This window comes from Dama dama, chromosome 11 (genome assembly GCF_033118175.1).
Source record: "Dama dama isolate Ldn47 chromosome 11, ASM3311817v1, whole genome shotgun sequence".
NCBI classification, from domain to species: Eukaryota; Metazoa; Chordata; class Mammalia; order Artiodactyla; family Cervidae; genus Dama; species Dama dama.
Window position 1 is genome coordinate 38,258,040 of NC_083691.1, and position 18,187 is coordinate 38,276,226.

Sequence of the window (18,187 nt, forward strand, 5' to 3'; positions counted from 1 at the left end):
TTGCTCCTGCATTCAAGTTTTAGGATCATCTTTTCAAGTTCAATTAAAAGTCTTGTTAAGGTTGTGATTGGGATCTTATTGAATCTGTATAGTGACTGGGGTTTATTGACAGCTCTGTTAGATTCTCTTCCTATTCATGGACTTAGAATGGTGCTGCCAGGACTTTCTTGGTGGTCCACTGGTTAAGACTCTCTGCTCCCAATGCAGGGGGAATGGGTTTGATCCCTGGTTGGGAAACGAAGATCCCACACGTCACACAGCATGGCAATAATAAAAAATAATGGTGCTGTATTCATATCAGTCTCCTTTCCTGCCCTTCAATAAGTTTTTTCTTTTTTTGGCTCCTGGGAACCATGCTTTACATGGTTTGAATCACTTATTATAGAGTTTTGGGAACTGATACAATACCTTAAAACAGTGCTTGCTTTCCCACATAAACTATGCCTTTTGTCCAAGAGACTATCTCCTGCTCTGTTGTGGATCCTGGGAATAAATGGGGCTAGCAACAGATGAGATAGCCTCATTCAGCCCTCAGAACAAGTGTTGGCAAGGATATGAAATAACAGGTACTCCTGCTGGGATGAACAGAATTGGGAAAAACAATTTCAATTTGGCAGTAAGATTACTCATAATACACTGTACATAGTAAGGAAAACAGAAATAACCCGTGTCTATGAACAGTATAATCAAAAAGCACATCTTTATATATCTGTAAAGCTGGTAACTGTAGTTATGAAAATCAATGGATTACAGGTTAAAAAGTGCAAAAAGTAGGCCATGAAAAAGACATACAGCATGATTCAATTTATATATAAGTTAAAACATGCAAAGCTAAGCTATATATTTTTTGGAATTGGTTCATTTGTAGTAAAATCACAGAAGTGTAACAGATTGATTAATTAAAAATTTTAGTCTGATAGTTACCTCTGTTGGAGAGGAGATGAATTGGAAAGGGTTACACTGGAGATTTTAAAGGTACTGGCCTTTTTCACTTTCTAATTTTTAGGTGGTAGGTATGTGAGTGTGTCTGTTCTATTATTGTCTTCAAACTTTTGATATATTTCATATAAACACTTTGTAGATATAGTACAATGCATAATAAAATTTTAGAAGAATGATAAACCAATTCTTTGTGACATTTTAGTTGAATGGTATGTAATACCATTATATACCATTCTAGAACATAAACCAGCCTAGATATATATACTGTGTCTCAAGAAAACACATGCACATTTTAACAATGGTTTAAATAATATTAAAATTATTACATATTATTATATTACTTATAATAATTTTAATAATTGCTATTTATTTTTTATGGCATTTATGTTTTTATGATATTACTGTAAGTAGTCTCAGGAAGAAGATATTTGGGTGTTTGATATCATTTTTTCTTGAGTGACTGTGGCTATTTATTAACCACTGTGGGGAAAGAAAAGCTCTAGGCACTTATGATATATCACGGAACATAACTAGGATTCCTGCCATTCTGTAACACATATTCTAGCTAGGGGGTGAGGAGCAGATGGCAAAGAGAGACAGACTGACAGACAGACTGAAAACAATGAGTATACTATATCAATAAATTGTATTATATCTTATGTTGAGAGGTGATAAGTGACCACTGGAGAAGGGTTGGTAGGTTCAGGATTGCTGAATGAGCTGCCATTTTGAATAGTGGTCAAGGTAGGCTTCATGGAGGAGGTTGCTTTTTAGCAGAGACTTGAATGGGGTGAGAGAGGGACCATGTGGATTACTGGGGAAAGCTTGTTTCAGGTGGAGGGAACAAAGGCCCTAAAATGGGAACAGGCATGCAGTGTTTAGGAATAGCAAGAAGACCATTGGCTTCAGGGTGGAGTTAGCAACTAACAATGATGTCAAAGCATCAGTGGAGGGTCATGAGGACTTTTGTGAGACTTTGTCTTTTTATCCGAGTGAGGAAAGGAGTGATGATACAATATCATATCAGGATCTGGTTATCATAGTGAGAACAGATGGTTAGGAGTTGAGGGCAGAAGAAGCTGGTAGCCTGCTACCATAATCCAGGCAAGAGGCAAAGTGGCACAGACAGTCTCCAAGTATTTCTGAGACTGGTGGTATTCTATGAAGAAAAAAATGTGATTTAAGTACTCTGCATTTTTCTTGGACCTACATTCCAGGTAAGCAAATAAATGAACGACTGCTCTCAATCTTGGAATATGTTGGCAGTTGTGTTTGAAACCTAAATGTCCAATGACTTTACGCTTTAAAAAAATTGTAAATTTTCCTTTGCTACTTTAAAAATCCTCTTGCAGGTTATGGAAATTCTACCCAATGGAATTATGCAATTATTATAATGAATGGTTGTAAACAGTATATGCCAATGTGAAAAACACTTAAGATGAAGCGGTCAGTGAAAAATAAAAACAAGAGGCAAGTTGTGTCTTTGCACAGTATGACTATTAAAAAAAAATCTATGACATTCTAATTGGTCCAGCCCATTTCCTTCTGGCCTTATCATATGGCTCCCCCTGGCTTGGCTTCCTATGGCCATCTTGACCTGATGCTTAAGCCTCCCAAGCATCCTGTTTCTTCAGAGCCTTTGCATGAGCTGTTCCCTCTGCATGCAGTCCCCTTGTGTGTGCTCCATGGGCTTTCTGGGTGCACCCAACTGACTCCCTCACCTCCTCCAGTAAGGCCTTAACAGTGAGACAGCGGTCCCCTTCCCCCTTGGCTCTTCTTCATATGCTTTGGCTTCAGTTTGATTCTTGCCGTTATGCTTATCACCACCCAACAGGCACTTTGCTTGATTTGTGTATTTGTCTCTCTCCCTCCAACTGAAAAGTAAGCTCTACAAGGTCAGGGGTTTGGTACGTTTCCTTCAGGTTTTGTTTTTGAACCATTCCTGGCACATAGTAGGTACATGCAAGAAATTGTTGAATGGAAGACTATTACAAAGGCTTGCATTTTTTAAAATTGTTAACAATTACTGACGATGATTCACATTCTAGGCCTCATTGGAGAGTGAAGGGATCAGGTGGAAGGTTATTGAAGGAAGGACCTAAGACCCTACATTGAAATACCCTACATGGAAAAGTTGAGTGGAGGCACTGGCCCCTGTGTGTTAGGGCATGAGAAGCACTTGGCACAGTGGTAAACCTTGGGTCAGCAGCCATCTAACTGTTGAGGGGTCAGTAGAGGCAAGGGTAAACATCTCCTACTGGAAAGTGGACTATGGCCTATGGAGTTAATGAGAAATACCACTGCCAAGGCAACTTCTAATCTTAGAAGGAAGTCCTGGGCAGACCACATCAAAAGAGAAAAACCCACCCTGGGAACAGAGGCACCCAACCCCCCTCAGTGAATTCCTACATCTGGTACAGTAGACACCATCTGGGAGGGAGAAAAAAAGGTAGCCAGAGAGTAGATTTAGTAGTATGCATGGAAGTGAACAGAGCAAGCTGTCATCCTCCTGTTGACCTTGCAAGTTTTAACAGCATGTAATTTTCAGAGCTCTGGCTGAGGAGTTTTCAGCAGAACTTAGATTCACCTGTTATACGTGGGATAGCAGTACTATGTCATGCTAAAATTTATCATCATAGTCCCACACCGGTTGGTGGATAGCTGCTGCCCAAGTTCCTTCCTCAGCATTACACCCCGATCTCCCCAGGATTCAGAGCTCAAGAGGTGAAGTTTGGGCCCCTGGGATCCTGCTAGTATCTCTTTTAATTGGCTGGGACCTGTTATATGTGTATCTTCCTAAGCAATTTTATTATCATACCTGCAAACTAATAGAAGAGACTATGTGTACAGAAGTGAAATAAGTCAGAAAGAAAAAAACATATTATATATTAACACATATAAGGAATCTAGAAAAATGGTACAGACAGACCTATTTGCAAAGCAGAAATAGAGACACAGACATAGAGAACAAATATACGGACACTAAGTGGGGAAAGAGGTGGGGTGGGATGAATTGAGATATTGGGGCTAACATATACACACTATTATGTATAAAATAGCTAACTGATGAGAACCTGCTGCAAGGCATAGCAAGCTCCGCTCAGTGCTCTGTGGTGACCTGAAAAGGGAAGGAAATCCAAAAAAGAGGGGATATATGTATATGTATGGCTGAATCACTTTGCTATGCAGCAAAAAGTAACACAGAATTGTAAAGCAACTACACTGCAATAAAAATTAAAAAAAAAAAAAGCAATGTGGAGATATTTGGACTTTTCAGAGTCATTAGAGAGTCACCAGGAAAAGCCCGAGAAAACTGTGGTAATAAAGAGACTCTGTAGCTAAAATGTAAGATGCCTAGAAGAGGGAGGAAGTTGTGTATGCTTCTTTCATGCCTGAAGTCCAGTCTTCTGCCTTATCTACCCAGCACAGGTGAGAAGCATAAGGACCTTGCATTCCAAGAAGTTATAGGCATTGAGATGTGGTTGTAGACATTTTCCTGTTCTATCTTTGTGTGTGTTAGTTGCTCAGTAATGTCCGACTCTTTTGTGACCCCCCGGACTGTAGCCCATCAGGCTCCTCTGTCCATGGGGATTCTCCAAGCAAGGAAACTAGAGCCACTCCCTTCTCTAGGGGATCTTCCCAACCTAGGGATCAAACCCAGGTCTCCTGCATTGCAAGCAGATTCTTTGCCATCTGAGCCACCAGGAAAAGTTTCACTTCTATCTTTAAATCAACCCCAAAGTTAGACATTTGTGATGGGGTAGTGGGTCCAAATATTTAACCCCACTGATACTTTAACACGGAGTACAGGGAAGCCAGTGAAATCTCAGTTGCACACCTTAGCCCTGAGAATGTTCAGAACCAGAACTCTGCAAGGCAGGAGGCCTGTCTCTCCGCCTGACATCTGAAACCAGCGCACCCGGATTATAAGTACCACCACTTACTCGGCTGTCCTAGGCAGTTAGACGCACATGCCTGCCATTCAGAGTTTTGGAGTGTGCGCTGACATTTGTGTGTGTGTGTGTGAAGATAAACGGGCGCTGGTTTCAATGCAGAGTGTCATATAGGGGCCCTGCTGGTATGCTGTCAGGAGCCTGACAGTAAAGCCCGTGGGATGGAATATGGCCCTTGGACTCACTCACTTGTGGACCTGTTCAGGTTCCAATCTATTTTCAGTCTACGATTGTCTTTTTAATGGAGGGGCAGAAGCTTTCATTGAAATAGAGCATTGAATCAAATCCACAACTATTAAAGAGATGACTGATTTTGTTGAGGGATTTTTTTTTTTTTATCCCCTCAAAATACAGATCTTTTCTCTGGTAGTTCAAAAAAAAAACACTGCTATAAAAATTTGCATTTTTAAGAGGGGGAAGAATTAGAAGAAGATAATAAACCATAGGGAACCTAGAGGAAAAAAAGGAGAGATGCGATAGTAATTGGGGGAAATGTAGGAAAATGTAACTCAGAAACTAAGACTATTTGAGGGCACCAAATACATAGATGCAGATCCCCCTGAACCAAGGCGTGCCCTGAACAGGTCAGAGAGACACCAGCCCCAATGCCTCAGCAGAAAAAGCAACCCCGGGGGAGTGTCTGCAGAACTACCCTGATGGCTGCATGCTGCTCCCACCACTAATTAGGGTTGAAAACTGGGATGACTTTGACTTCTCTTTCCCTATAGCAGACACACAATCAATTCCACCACTGTTTTTCAGACCAAGGCATTTGGCACTTTTCACCTTTGTTTGCAAGCTTTTACTTGAACAGTTTGATGGTCATTTGATTTAACCATAAGGATGGATTGGGCAGAGATTGTGGTCTTTTTAGTAACTTGTCACACAGGTGAAGGACCTGAGCACCACATCCAGCTACAAACAGTCACCTGCCTTCTCCTGACTGGACTCCCTGGAGAAGGCCGGCCTGGCCTGGCTAAACTGCCTCTGCCCAGACTTGGGGAAACCTGGTTAAATGGTCTGATTGTTTTCTTGTTACATAAGAGTCAGACTGCCTGGATTCAAATCCTGGCTCTATCACTTTGTAGCTTTGTGACTTCTGGCAACTTATCGAAACTTAGTGACCCATATAGGCCATGGGGATAATAGTAGGGTTATTATAGGAAGCACATTCAGTGATATATGCAAAGCACTTAGTACAATGCCTCTTCGTAGGAAAGCACCTACTAAATTTTAGTTGCTGTCATAATGAAGCACTTGCCCTATTTTCCCAAAGCCATTTTAGCCAGATCAAATCTGTACGAAAAAGGCTATTGCCCGTGAAGTTTATACTTTCCCATTTCTAATAATGTCAGCTTCCAACGATTTATGTAAGATCATTCATATGTATTAACTTAACTTGGAAATGTTGGCTATTTTGTCTTTCTTCAGAAAAGCTTATGTGAGGATGAAACCCCATCACTTGCATTAATACGTATCACCATTGATGTGTATCCTGTAGATTCCTAATGTCTATTTTATGCATGTGTGAAACCGAACCATGTAAAAGCAGAATTCAGGCATTCCTGCCAAAAGGAAGTGAATTAAAAGGAGAAGCAGACTCTTTGTGAGGAGAAAATTGTCCTATCTCTTAGCCAGTGTCAGAATGTGGAAATGTTTACAAAATGCTCATTAAAAGAAAAAAGGATTGCAAGATAGAAACAAAATCTGGTGCGCAGTTTACACTAGGGAGATAAGAAAGGCTAGGCCCCTATGGGGGATTTGTTATCCAATTACTGCAACCTGATTTTTTGGTGGGGGGGGAGAGGAAGAGTGGTAAGGGGGAGGGGGAGAGAGGGGAAGTTTCCAAACTTGTCTCCAGTGACACGAGACATTTATGCTCCGCGAGATAAAACTGCCACTTAGAGCCCCAGGAGCGCTAAACCTTCCTGGGTTGGCCTGGGGGCTGGAGCAGAGTCATGGGTTCCGTGGTCCTGCAGCTGTGCACTCTCTCATGCCTGCTGGTTCACTCGGTTTCTGGCAACCCTATCATGAGTCTGGAGCAGTCGCCCCTGGAAGAAGACATGCCCCTCTTCGATGATGTCTTCTCAGAGCAAGATGGTGTAGACTTCAACACACTGCTACAGAGCATGAAGAATGAGTTTCTCAAGACATTGAACCTGTCTGACATCCCCACGCAGGACTCGGCCAAGGTTGACCCACCAGAGTACATGCTGGAGCTCTACAACAAATTCGCGACAGATCGCACCTCCATGCCGTCTGCCAACATCATCAGGAGTTTCAAGAATGAAGGTAAGTGGAGATTTTACCGATAAAATTTGGCTTTGAGTTTTCAGAAGTGGTGGGTAAATTTACAATGCATGGAAATAATACAGATAAGAGTGAAGACATCTATATAGGGGTATGTATACACAGATATTCCAAAGCAATGCACATTTTGGTCTATACTATTTTTATGGTCATTTTCCAGATAGTACTAAAAGGTATTAAAGAATAGCTTTTTAATCCAGTGTTTAAAGTGTTTATTATTTCACTATCATAATTGGCACTTTGAAAAATTTCAATTTTGACAGCAGGTAATAAAAAATATTGATGTTGGTCTACCACTATACCTTTGTCATTTTCCAGATAGGCCTCAGTTCCATTTGGCTTTTAATTGACTCCAGGTTTGTGAATTTCTACTTCAAATGAAAAGGTTGAAAAAAAAAAAAAATACACAGTTATGATTCATGTTTCACTCAAATTTTGACTGAGCTTTCATTTTGTGACTTGATGTAGAAAATATTCAAACAGGATGGAAACTTATATTTTAGAGATTCTTCCTAAGTTTTTGTTTTGCTTGATGTGACATGTATATCCCTGAGGGCTCAGTGGTAAAGAATCTGCCTGTAATGCAGGTGATGTGGGTTCAGTCCCTGGGTGGGGAAGATGCCCTGGAGGAGGGCACAGCAACCCACTCCAGTATTCTTATCTGGAGAATCCCATGGACAGAGGAGCCTCTCGGGCTGCAATCCATAGTGTTGCAAAGAGTCAGACATGACTGAACCAACAGCATGCATGCATGTATATCCTTGAAGCACTGTTTATAATTTCCAGAAAGTGTTCATGCCCAATTAATGATTCAGTTTATTCTGTGTCTTTATGAAGAATAATGCACAAACTTTAGATATCATGGGAAAAGTGTGTTTTCTCCCACTAGATCTTTATTCAGTACTAAATGTAATGACCTAGAAAGTTAATCCTTTGTTTAATATGGTGCAAGTAATCAAAAAAAAATTTTTTTTTCTAGAATCTATGGTAAAAGCTGTGGGTCCAAAAAAACTAATTCTCTCATATTTACCAATTATTGTTTTATAGTCATTAGCCAGGAACAAAAGACAGTTTAGGTATATGTTGGCCAAATGTTCTTAAAAGCAAACAGGTAGTAGCAAAAAAGGTAGTAGCTCAGAATTTGGATTTCTGAGACAGGGTTGACTTAATAGATGTGGATATTTAGTTTAATTTCTCTGAATCCCATTTTTTTCCTCATCTGTAAATTGAGAATAATATACCTACATAACAGGCTTCCCAAATGGCGCTAGTGGTAAAGAACCCGTCTGCCAATGCAGGAGACTTAAGAGACATGGGTTCAATCCCTGTGTCAGGAAGATCTCCTAGAGGAGGGCATGGCAATCCACTCCAGTATTCTTGCCTGGAGAACCCCATGGACAGAGGAGCTGGTAAGCTACAATCCGCAGGGTTTGAAAGAGTCCGGCTGAAGTGACTTAGCAGAAGTCAACTGAAGTGACTTAGCAGACACGCATACATACGTATAACACATTGAGTAATTTCACAAAGAGGTCATGAGTAAGAAAGTACACAATTGATATGAAGTTTTGAATGTCAGTTATTGCTAATGAGTTCCTTAAATTCTAGGCATTGGAGGAAGTATTGAATAAGTATTGCTCAGTCCTGCAGAAACTATTTGGTTTAAAATGTAGGTGACTGCCAGTTTCAAATATTTAGTAGCATTGGAAATGTGACTTCATAACATTTAGTAACATAATGACAATGACAAGTTGAAACTACAGATTCATTCTGGGTCAGTCTGAATTGAAAATAAACAACCTCCTTCCCTAAGAAGCCTTCCTAATGTTTCTGATTACTGATCCCTGGGCAGCTGGCTCAGAATGTGGGTGGGAAAATGTTTGCACCCCTGGGGAAAAAAGTTTTTTTTAGTTCTCACTTTTGTGGAGGATTTGGATGATCTAGGTCAGAAAGTGAAGTTTTCAGAACTTCTTATTACTGAAGACCAGCAAGGGTGGGAGCAAACCTCTCAGTGAACACCCATGCTGCCTGCACCTCTGTCAGTCCCCAGGTGAAATGCACAGCCCAAGGTCATGAATCCCTCACTGCGCTCACTCTGTTGGCTGTTATTGTCTATCTTTGATTCTCTGCCGTTTGCTCAGTGCCACTCCCTAAGAGGCAAAGACCAACAAAACAGAATAAAATCTGCTCTACATCTAACTGATCAGGGAAAAACAAGAGCCCCTTCCAAGGTGGAAAAACATGACTTTATTTCCTACCACTGCTTTGACCTCATCTTGGAAAAGTCAGTTCTCTGCATTGAGGCTTGATTTCTTCCAGAATCAGATGAACAGAGGAGCAATAGGAGCATTACAGAGTCATTGTAACAGCTAGATAAAACAGTTTGCAAAACACCTGGCACATGGAATTTGCTCAACAAACCTTAGTTCCCTTGCCTGAAATATAACACCACTATTACTATACTTGCACAAGCACCGTGAACTTATTTTTTTATATCAGCTCTATTGAAGCATAACTGACATACAATAAACTTCATATATTTAAAGTGTATAATTTAACAGGTTTTTACTTATGTAAACATCCATCGGGACCATCATCACCATTCAGATAATGTGATCATATGCACCATCAGTGAAATTTCCTTTGTGCTTCTCTGTAAACACTTCCTCCCTCAACAGTGAGCTTTTATTGTGTGCATTTTTTAAGTGGATAGAACACTAGTCTATTTCCCTATTTTTGGTTTTCTCATGTTTCCTGTCCAAGGGGAGTGAAGTTTCCTCCATTCCTATGGTGGGGGTGGGAGGAGGCGTACAACTACCAAATTGCTTGATATATTAAGGACACATATCATGCCCATAATCAATTTGGTTTGATGCCCAGAAACATCAACTCATCAATATTTTTAAAGTGCTACCTCCATCACAGTAGATTAGGGGCATAGAAGGGAATGTAAATTGTGGTACCTGACAGTAGGATGTGAATCTATTAATAGTCAGGAGGATCCACTTATAAAGACAACTGAAAAACAAGGACACGAATGGCAAGGTCAAAGGAGAGATATACAGAGTAAGTACTCAAGTTACCCAGAAGGGAGTGGACTTCCAGATAGGGAGGTGAGGAAGGGACGGTCCCATAGGGAGAGGTCACAGCTAGAGAGGTGGAGAAGAGGGAGTAGACCTTTTCAAGGGTCAGAAGAACATATCTAAGGTGCAATAGACAGTAAAACAAAGAAATGTTTAGGCAAGTAGTGAAGACATCAGTCTACTTTAAATAAGAGACTTTGTTTAAAAGATTTGTTTAATCTTTCAACAAATATTAATTGATAATTTGCAATATTCCATGCTGCTGGCGAAGAATGGGAGCTATGACTGGGTCAACAGATTAAGACCTGATTACAGTCTAGTTTTGAGAGCCAAGCTAGAGAGTTTAAATTCATTCCATTCACCTGTAGTTCTCACTGGTGGTGTATGAGAAGATTTTGGGTGGTGCCCAGAGGTGCTCTAAATCATGCGAAATCATTAGATATTTTTGTTAATGTGGATTAAAAAAAACCCACACAACTATCACCTCAAACCTCTCGTTTCAAGAATAGAGCTGCTTAGGACAAGTCTAAAAGTTAGTATGAAAACAATAAAATCAAGTTAAATATTAAAAAGTACAATCTGGCATAGGGACCTAACAGAAATGATGAGCTGAATATACAATTGGGAAAAGGTTGCCACAGATGATGGAGACCCCCTCAGATGGTTATCCTTAGCATCTTTGGCATCATGGAACACTTTGATTGATGACAGATGCCTTTAGGGATTCCTCATAGACAGGTACTACCTGGGGCAAAGTACTTCCCTGATGGCTCAGATGGTAAAGTGTCTGTCTGCAACGCGGGAGACCTGGGTTCGATTCCTGGATCGGGAAGATTCCCTGGAGAAGAAAATGGCAACCCACTCTAGTATTCTTGCCTGGAAAACCCCATGGACAGAGGAGCCTGGCGGGCTATAGTCCATGGGGTTGCAAAGAGCTGGACGTGACTGAGCGACTAATACACAAGTGTACAAGGTTTGGACACCTATAAAATTCTCATATAGGGAATCAACATGGTAATATCTGGAAGTGTGCTTCTAAAACTAAGGGATCTTTAAAGTTTTATTTCATAAACATTCTGAATACTTCCTATATGCACAAAATCAAGTGCAAAATTAAGGCAACCAATTCACCCTCAAGGTTCATTTCCCCCCATCCCTCCTTACAAAGGACCACACACTCCAGATTCAACTGCTGTGACTCCCCTTAGTGTTATGGCTATCTCGTTGAACTTGTTAGGCTTTGGTATCTAGAGCAGGGGTCAGCAATTTTTTTTTTTCCTGTAAAGGGCCAGATAAGTAAATATTTTAAGTTTTGTGGGCCATATTATCTCTGTTAAGACTATTTAACTCTGCCATTGTAGAGCAACAGTAGCCACAAACGTAATGCAGAAATGAGTAGTATAGTATAGTGAAAGTCTCTCAGTTGTGTCCGACTCTTTGTGACCCCATGGACTATACAGTCCATGGAATTCTCTAGGCCAGAATAGTGGAGTGGGTAGCCTTTTCCTTTGCCAGGGAATCTTCCCAATCCAGGGATCAAACCCAGGTCTCCTGCATTGCAGGTGGATTCTTTACCAGCTGAGCCACAGGGGAAGCCCAAGAATAATGGAATGGGTAGCCTATTCCTTCTCCAGAGGATCTTCCCAACCCAGGAATCGAACCGGGGTCTCCTGCATTGCAGGCGGATTCTTTACCAACTCCTCTATCAGGGTTAACTTTATTTCCAAAAAACAGGTGGTGCAGGACTGCCCTTGTGGTCCAGGGGTTAAGAATCTGCCCGCCAATGCAGGAAGTGGGGGTTTAGTCCCTGGTCAGGGAATTAAGACCCTATATGCCTGCTGCTGCTGCTGCTGCTAAGTCACTCCAGTCGTGTCCGACTCTGTGTGACCCAATAGACGGAAGCCCACCAGGCTCCCCCGTCCCTGGGATTCTCCAGGCAAGAACACTGGAGTGGGTTGCCATTTCCTTCTCGAATGCATGAAAGTGAAAAGTGAAAGTGAAGTCCCTCAGTTGTGTCTGACTCTTAGCAACCCCATGGACTGCAGCCTCCCAGGCTCCTCCGTCCATGGGATTTTCCAGGCAAGAGTACTGGAGTGGGGTGCCAGTGCCTTCTCCGCATATGCCCTCAGCCAAGTTTAAAAAACAGACAGGTGGCAGGGCCGATTTGGTCCATGAGCCAGGTTTACAAACCCCTGGTCTAAAGGGATGTTTTTCTGGAAGGCCCTGACTATGTGAAGGACTCCATCCATAAGTACAAATATGAAAAGCCATGACAACCTCATCTCTGAAAAGTTTCAAGCAAAGAACAACCACCATACAGTTCATTTGATAACTCCTCACTGGTTAGAAAAGTTTTGCCTGCACAATCTCCAAGGACCCTCCCAGTTTTATAACTCTGTGACTGATAAGCTATGGGAACCAGGCTGGGTGTATCTTCTCTCATTCATTAAGGGGTCAGTTTCCATTTTAGTCCTGGTAGCTTATGGTGGTCTAGCATTCAATGCTTGACCTTCAGTACTTTCTCTTAGAGAATGCCAACTCTGTGTTTGTTTTCACTGATTTTCCTTCATTCTCTCTGTGTGGAGAGAATGGACAGGAGTGCTTATTGCATAAATAAGCATCTGTTTATCTCTGCTACATGCTGCAAATCTGATTCCTTTTTTGTTTTTTTCCAGATCTGTTTTCCCAACCAGCCAGTTTTAACGGACTCCGAAAATACCCTCTCCTCTTCAATGTATCCATCCCTCACCATGAAGACATCATCATGGCTGAGCTCAGGTTGTACACCCTGGTGCAAAGAGACCGCCTGATATATGAAGGAGTGGACCGGAAAATCACCATTTTTGAAGTACTTGAGAGCAAAGAGGACCATGAAGGGGAAAGAAGCATGCTGGTATTGGTGTCAGGGGAGATCTATGGAACCAACAGTGAGTGGGAGACTTTTGATGTCACTGATGCCATCAAGCATTGGCAAAAGTCAGGCTTGTCCACCCACCAGCTGGAGGTCCACATTGAGAGCAAACACGAAACAGAGGACACACTTGGCAGGGGACACCTGGAAATAGACACCAGTGCCCGGAATAAGCACGATCCTTTGCTTGTTGTGTTTTCCGAGGACCAAAGCAGTGAGAAGGAGCGGAAAGAGGAACTGGATGAAATGATCGCCCACGAGCAATTCCCAGAGATGGACAATCTGGATTTGGACGGTTATTCCAATGGACCTGGGGAAGAGGCTTTGCTGCAGATGAGGTCGAATATCATCTATGACTCCACCGCCCGCATCAGAAGGAATGCAAAAGGAAACTACTGCAAGAGGACCCCGCTCTACATCGACTTCAAGGAGATTGGCTGGGACTCTTGGATCATCGCTCCGCCTGGATATGAAGCCTATGAATGTCGCGGTGTTTGCAACTACCCCCTGGCAGAGCATCTCACCCCCACAAAGCATGCGATTATCCAGGCCTTGGTCCACCTCAAGAATTCCCAGAAGGCTTCCAAAGCCTGCTGTGTGCCCACCAAGCTTGAGCCCATCTCCATCCTCTATTTAGATAAGGGCGTCGTCACCTACAAGTTTAAATATGAGGGCATGGCTGTCTCTGAATGTGGCTGTAGATAGGAGAGGAATCCTGTGGCTTATTTAATAACTGTAAATGTGTATATTTTGTGTTCCTATTTAATGAGATTATTTAATAAGGGTGTACAGATCATAGAGGCTTGCTGCCTTAGGGAATTTGACAGGTCAGTTTGTTGTAGGAAATTCATGTTTTACTCTACAGTCGAGTCCCTTCCAATCTATTTTTCTTTGGACTTACCATGTCCCAGCAATGCCATCTCTAACACAAGGGGCAAGCCCACACTACTTGCCTTCTATGTTGATTCAAAAGGAACACCGCTAAGCAGAAATACAGTGTCGAGAGAGGTAGATATTTGTGTATGTATATGTGTACATAGATAAGCTTATCAACCTTTTTGGGGCTATAGAGGCAGATTCTACTCACATGCACCATCAAATGTGTATATATTAAAAACCAGTGGGAAGGTCTCGATGACCTCTTCTCTGAGTAAGATTTACATCAAGATAATTTGCACCAAGAATTTAACCATCCTAGGAGCTATTACATCTCTTCAGTACTCTTGGAAATCTAGATGCAGCTTTGGCGAGTTGAATTTCCGTCATTACTCAGAGCAGCAAGGCCTGGTAAAGAGGCTGTACATTTGAGGGGAGGGGATGTTTGATACAGAAGCTAAAGGGCTTCAAGGGGCAGTGGCCTTAAGGGACAATAGCAAGGAAGGAGCCCATGGGAGACTAGTGTGCTTTTGAAGGTGATGACTTGTCAGGAAAGCACGGGACTTCGTCTGTTCCTGAGGTGATAGAAAATTCAAGGCCTTGTGTGTTGGCCTTTATGGCTACAGAGGGTGTGGGAGGTGGGAGAGGGGAGGAGGGGCAAAGAAGAGAGATATCCCAGGACTGTTTGCAACTGTGTGAAAGTGAAGTCACTCAGTCATGTCCGTCTCTTTGCGACCCCGTGGACTATAGCCTACCATGCCCCTCCGTCTGTGGGGTTCTCCAGGCAAGAATACTGGAGTGGGTTGCCATTTCCTTCTCCAGGGGATCTTCCCAACCCAGGGATCGAACCTGAGTCTCCCGCATTGCAGGCAGACGCTTTACCCTCTTGAGCCACCAGGGAAGCCTTGTAACTGTATAAGCAGGTCTAATTGGATAGTTCAATAATTTGGACAAAATAAAATTATCAAAGACCAAGAGACCAAGAGAAGGAAATATCAGAAGGGATCTGTTTGTTGGACTCTTCACTTCTTACTCTTCTCTTCCCATCTTCTCCTTTGCCTCTGAACTTCTGCTCTTGCTTTTCCCACCTTTTCACTCCCGTCTCTCTTTCTGCCCCAGCACCTGTGTCCTTGTTTCATTCCTGTGTCCCCTGTCTTCACTGGCCTTCATTGCCCCTGCTGTGAGCTGAAAGAGGACACCTGAAAAGCATTTGCTCTTAGGATATAAGGAGTTAGTGCTTTATGTCTAGATTTCCCCCTGATATTTTACTTAGTTGAGTTGCTAGTATATAAGATTTTTGTTCATGAGGAATACCAAAGTGTAAGAAAAAGAGAACCAGAGTCAAAATGAATACACTTAAACAAAGGAGTTAATAAACAGACACAACGAAATGAGTCGAAAGCAAAGCTGGAGTTTGGAAATCAGCTATGGTAGGAACCCTGTGCCTTCCCTTCCTTCTCCTTCTGCAGTCTTTCCATTTTGCCAGGATGAAGGGACTGGGAAGGTGTCTCTGATGGGAGTGGTCTGGGAGGCCTGCCCAGTAGTTGGCCAGTTGGAAGGATACTTGAGACTCTGACTTTGGTCCCAGTGCCCCTCGTGCCGGACCGCAGGTGCTGTGCAGGCAGAACCATGACAGAAGTGTTCCGACTCCTCCAGGCAGACGACAGGGATGGTCCAAGCTAGAACTGGAAATGTGGTTCCCCCACCCTCCTCCAACTGAATACTTCTTTAAGAAGTTTTGCACTTTTTTTTTTTTTTTAAATGCTGGGAAGCCATCAGCCTTCCTTTGACAAAACTCTGGGTTCATAATCTCATCTTGCACTAGAAAATAGAGGCAAGGGAAGCTATTTTGAAGGACATCTTGCCGAGTTAGGACCTCAGCTCTGCACATTCATTGTCTGCTGGTGGCCAGAGGCTGAGTCCTGGAGAATTCATTGGCCCTGGAAGAATGGAGTTTTGGCCATCAGTGGGTATATGGTGACTGACAATTTGAGAGAGCTAGCAACTCAGAATTATTCAGTGATGGAATGCCTCCTACCTGAAATGGTGTGCTTGTGTGTGTGTGTGTGTGTGTGTGTGTGTGTGTGTGTGTGTGTATGTGTGTGTAACTGGCTTTATATAGCCAAGCTTAGTACCCTCTGTGAGAAGGGGTCCATCCTTTGCATTCATGGTACACACCATTTACTCATATACTCTATAGTACTTCTAAAGGACACTGTAATAGACATATGGTAAAACCTTGGTTGAACAGGATTGTTATAGTTAGATAAAAACCAACCAAGATTTTCTTCATATGTAAAATACACAGGAGTCATATGCTGGTGAATACTTTATAACCAGCAGTGGTAAGGATGGGCGTGGTGGGAGGGCATAGCTCTGATCTGCGGGTTTTGATGGTATAAAAACATCCCCCCCCACCACCACTATGGCCTATTTCAAGACACCAGTGTGTGGTCAATTGGCTCACAAAATTCCCATAAGCCTAACAGCAGGTTCTCAGGAGTCGTGCGTGCCAGCTCTGGTACCCTCTGCTGTTAGCGCACAGATAATAGAACACAGATGGTGTGAGGTGCCAGGCTCTGCTTTTCTCAGCCCCTCTGCTGGCTCTTCTGTGTTCCTGGAGAAGTTTGTCATGAGCCCTCATAATCACTCTTCCATTAAAGAGATGTGAAAATCTAGGCTGTAGGCAATGCCTACTGTTTCTCTTTTTACTGCAGTCCGGATGTAAACACGCGTTTCTAAGATTTTCTTTTCTACCCTACAGAAAGAGAGTGCAGAAAGCTGTTTATTGCTTATTCAAATGTTTTTTTTTTTTCTTTCTTCTCATCAAAAAATGAAGAGATACTGACCACAGGTAGTGGAGTCCTGCCATCTCCCCTTAGACCTCCTGAATCAAGTTTGCAACCTCTCTACATCACTGCATTGATACAAAGCCAGGAAGTTGTCAGACCCTTAGGAAAGTAGAACTCACTACTGTCTTTTCTGGTCATAGACCTTTGCTATGTCCCACACCAGTCTTTTTTTATACTTTTATGGCAGAATTATCATCATAGAAGTTGATAAACCTAAATGACTTTCGAGGAGAAAGATAGCAGAGGGACTTTGACAGCCAACAACCCAAATACTCATGTAAAAGTTTCTAGGCTTCCTACTATTTATTGATGGATATATTTATTTTTGTAATATAGTGTAGAATACCAAATATTTTATTTTTATGTTTGTGATTCTCTCTTGGATAAAAGAGTCTTCTGTGCTTTTTTGAACAGTACCTTCCCCTAAATATGGCTCTTTTACAATGTATGGCCTGTATTTTCATCTCTCTCTTTTTGCACCAAAATTTCCTGTTACTTTAAGAAGTCTTTTCATAACTTTGCCATAACTTTGTATATTTGTACCTTGTAGGCATGCTGCGAGCTCCTTGGCATGTTTACTGATTTGTAAATAGGACAGTTTTAACTGAAGTGCCCATGTTTTCAGAAAACATTTCATCAGTAAATGTCACTCTAATGAGCTGACACTATCATTTTACTGTGAGAGGCAAATGTCAGGATGTGAGGGACTAAGATTGCTGCTCAGTGAATGGAGACAGAATGTAATGGGGATCTTTCATCCTCCAAAACTGGGTGCTTCCCCTCTGATCTTATCCATTGCCTTCAATGACCCACCAATTCAGATACCCCGTTGGAAAAATCTGTTTGTAATTGGACCCATTATGCTATAAATGAAAAAGATATATATAATATATATATTAATTTAGCGATTTCTCCAAAGAATCAGTCTTAAGGTGAATAACTTCTTTCCTGCATGTAATTTTTTGGTCTGAAAAAGTGGTAAATACTCTCCCCAGAACTCTTAGTAAATTTTGTGGTATTCTTTGGAATTTACATTGTTGAAGTAAAAGATACTTTCATAGAAAGGAATTTTACGTAGGACAGCTTACTGCACTCATCAACAGACTATAAAATCCAGCAGTGTTTTAGCAAAATCATTTGCAATTTGTAACACTGGAGGGACCTTGCCCTTTTTAAAGACTGTGGATCTTTTCACAGAGTCACCAGTGGTGGTACTTAGCCCTTTTCAGATCTGGTTAAAAAAAGCAGTGCTTCTGTGACTCT

At 41.9% G+C, this 18,187-nt stretch overlaps 1 protein-coding gene across 1 annotated transcript; it reads left to right on the forward strand.

The window, feature by feature from the left end:
- The first annotated feature begins 6,853 nt into the window (after positions 1–6,853).
- Positions 6,854–13,901, forward strand: BMP10 (bone morphogenetic protein 10). Its single transcript, XM_061156246.1, has 2 exons — positions 6,854–7,187; positions 12,961–13,901. Exons 1-2 carry the CDS (start codon positions 6,854–6,856, stop codon positions 13,899–13,901), a joined length of 1,275 nt encoding a protein of 424 aa, XP_061012229.1.
- The last annotated feature ends 4,286 nt before the right edge of the window (positions 13,902–18,187 follow it).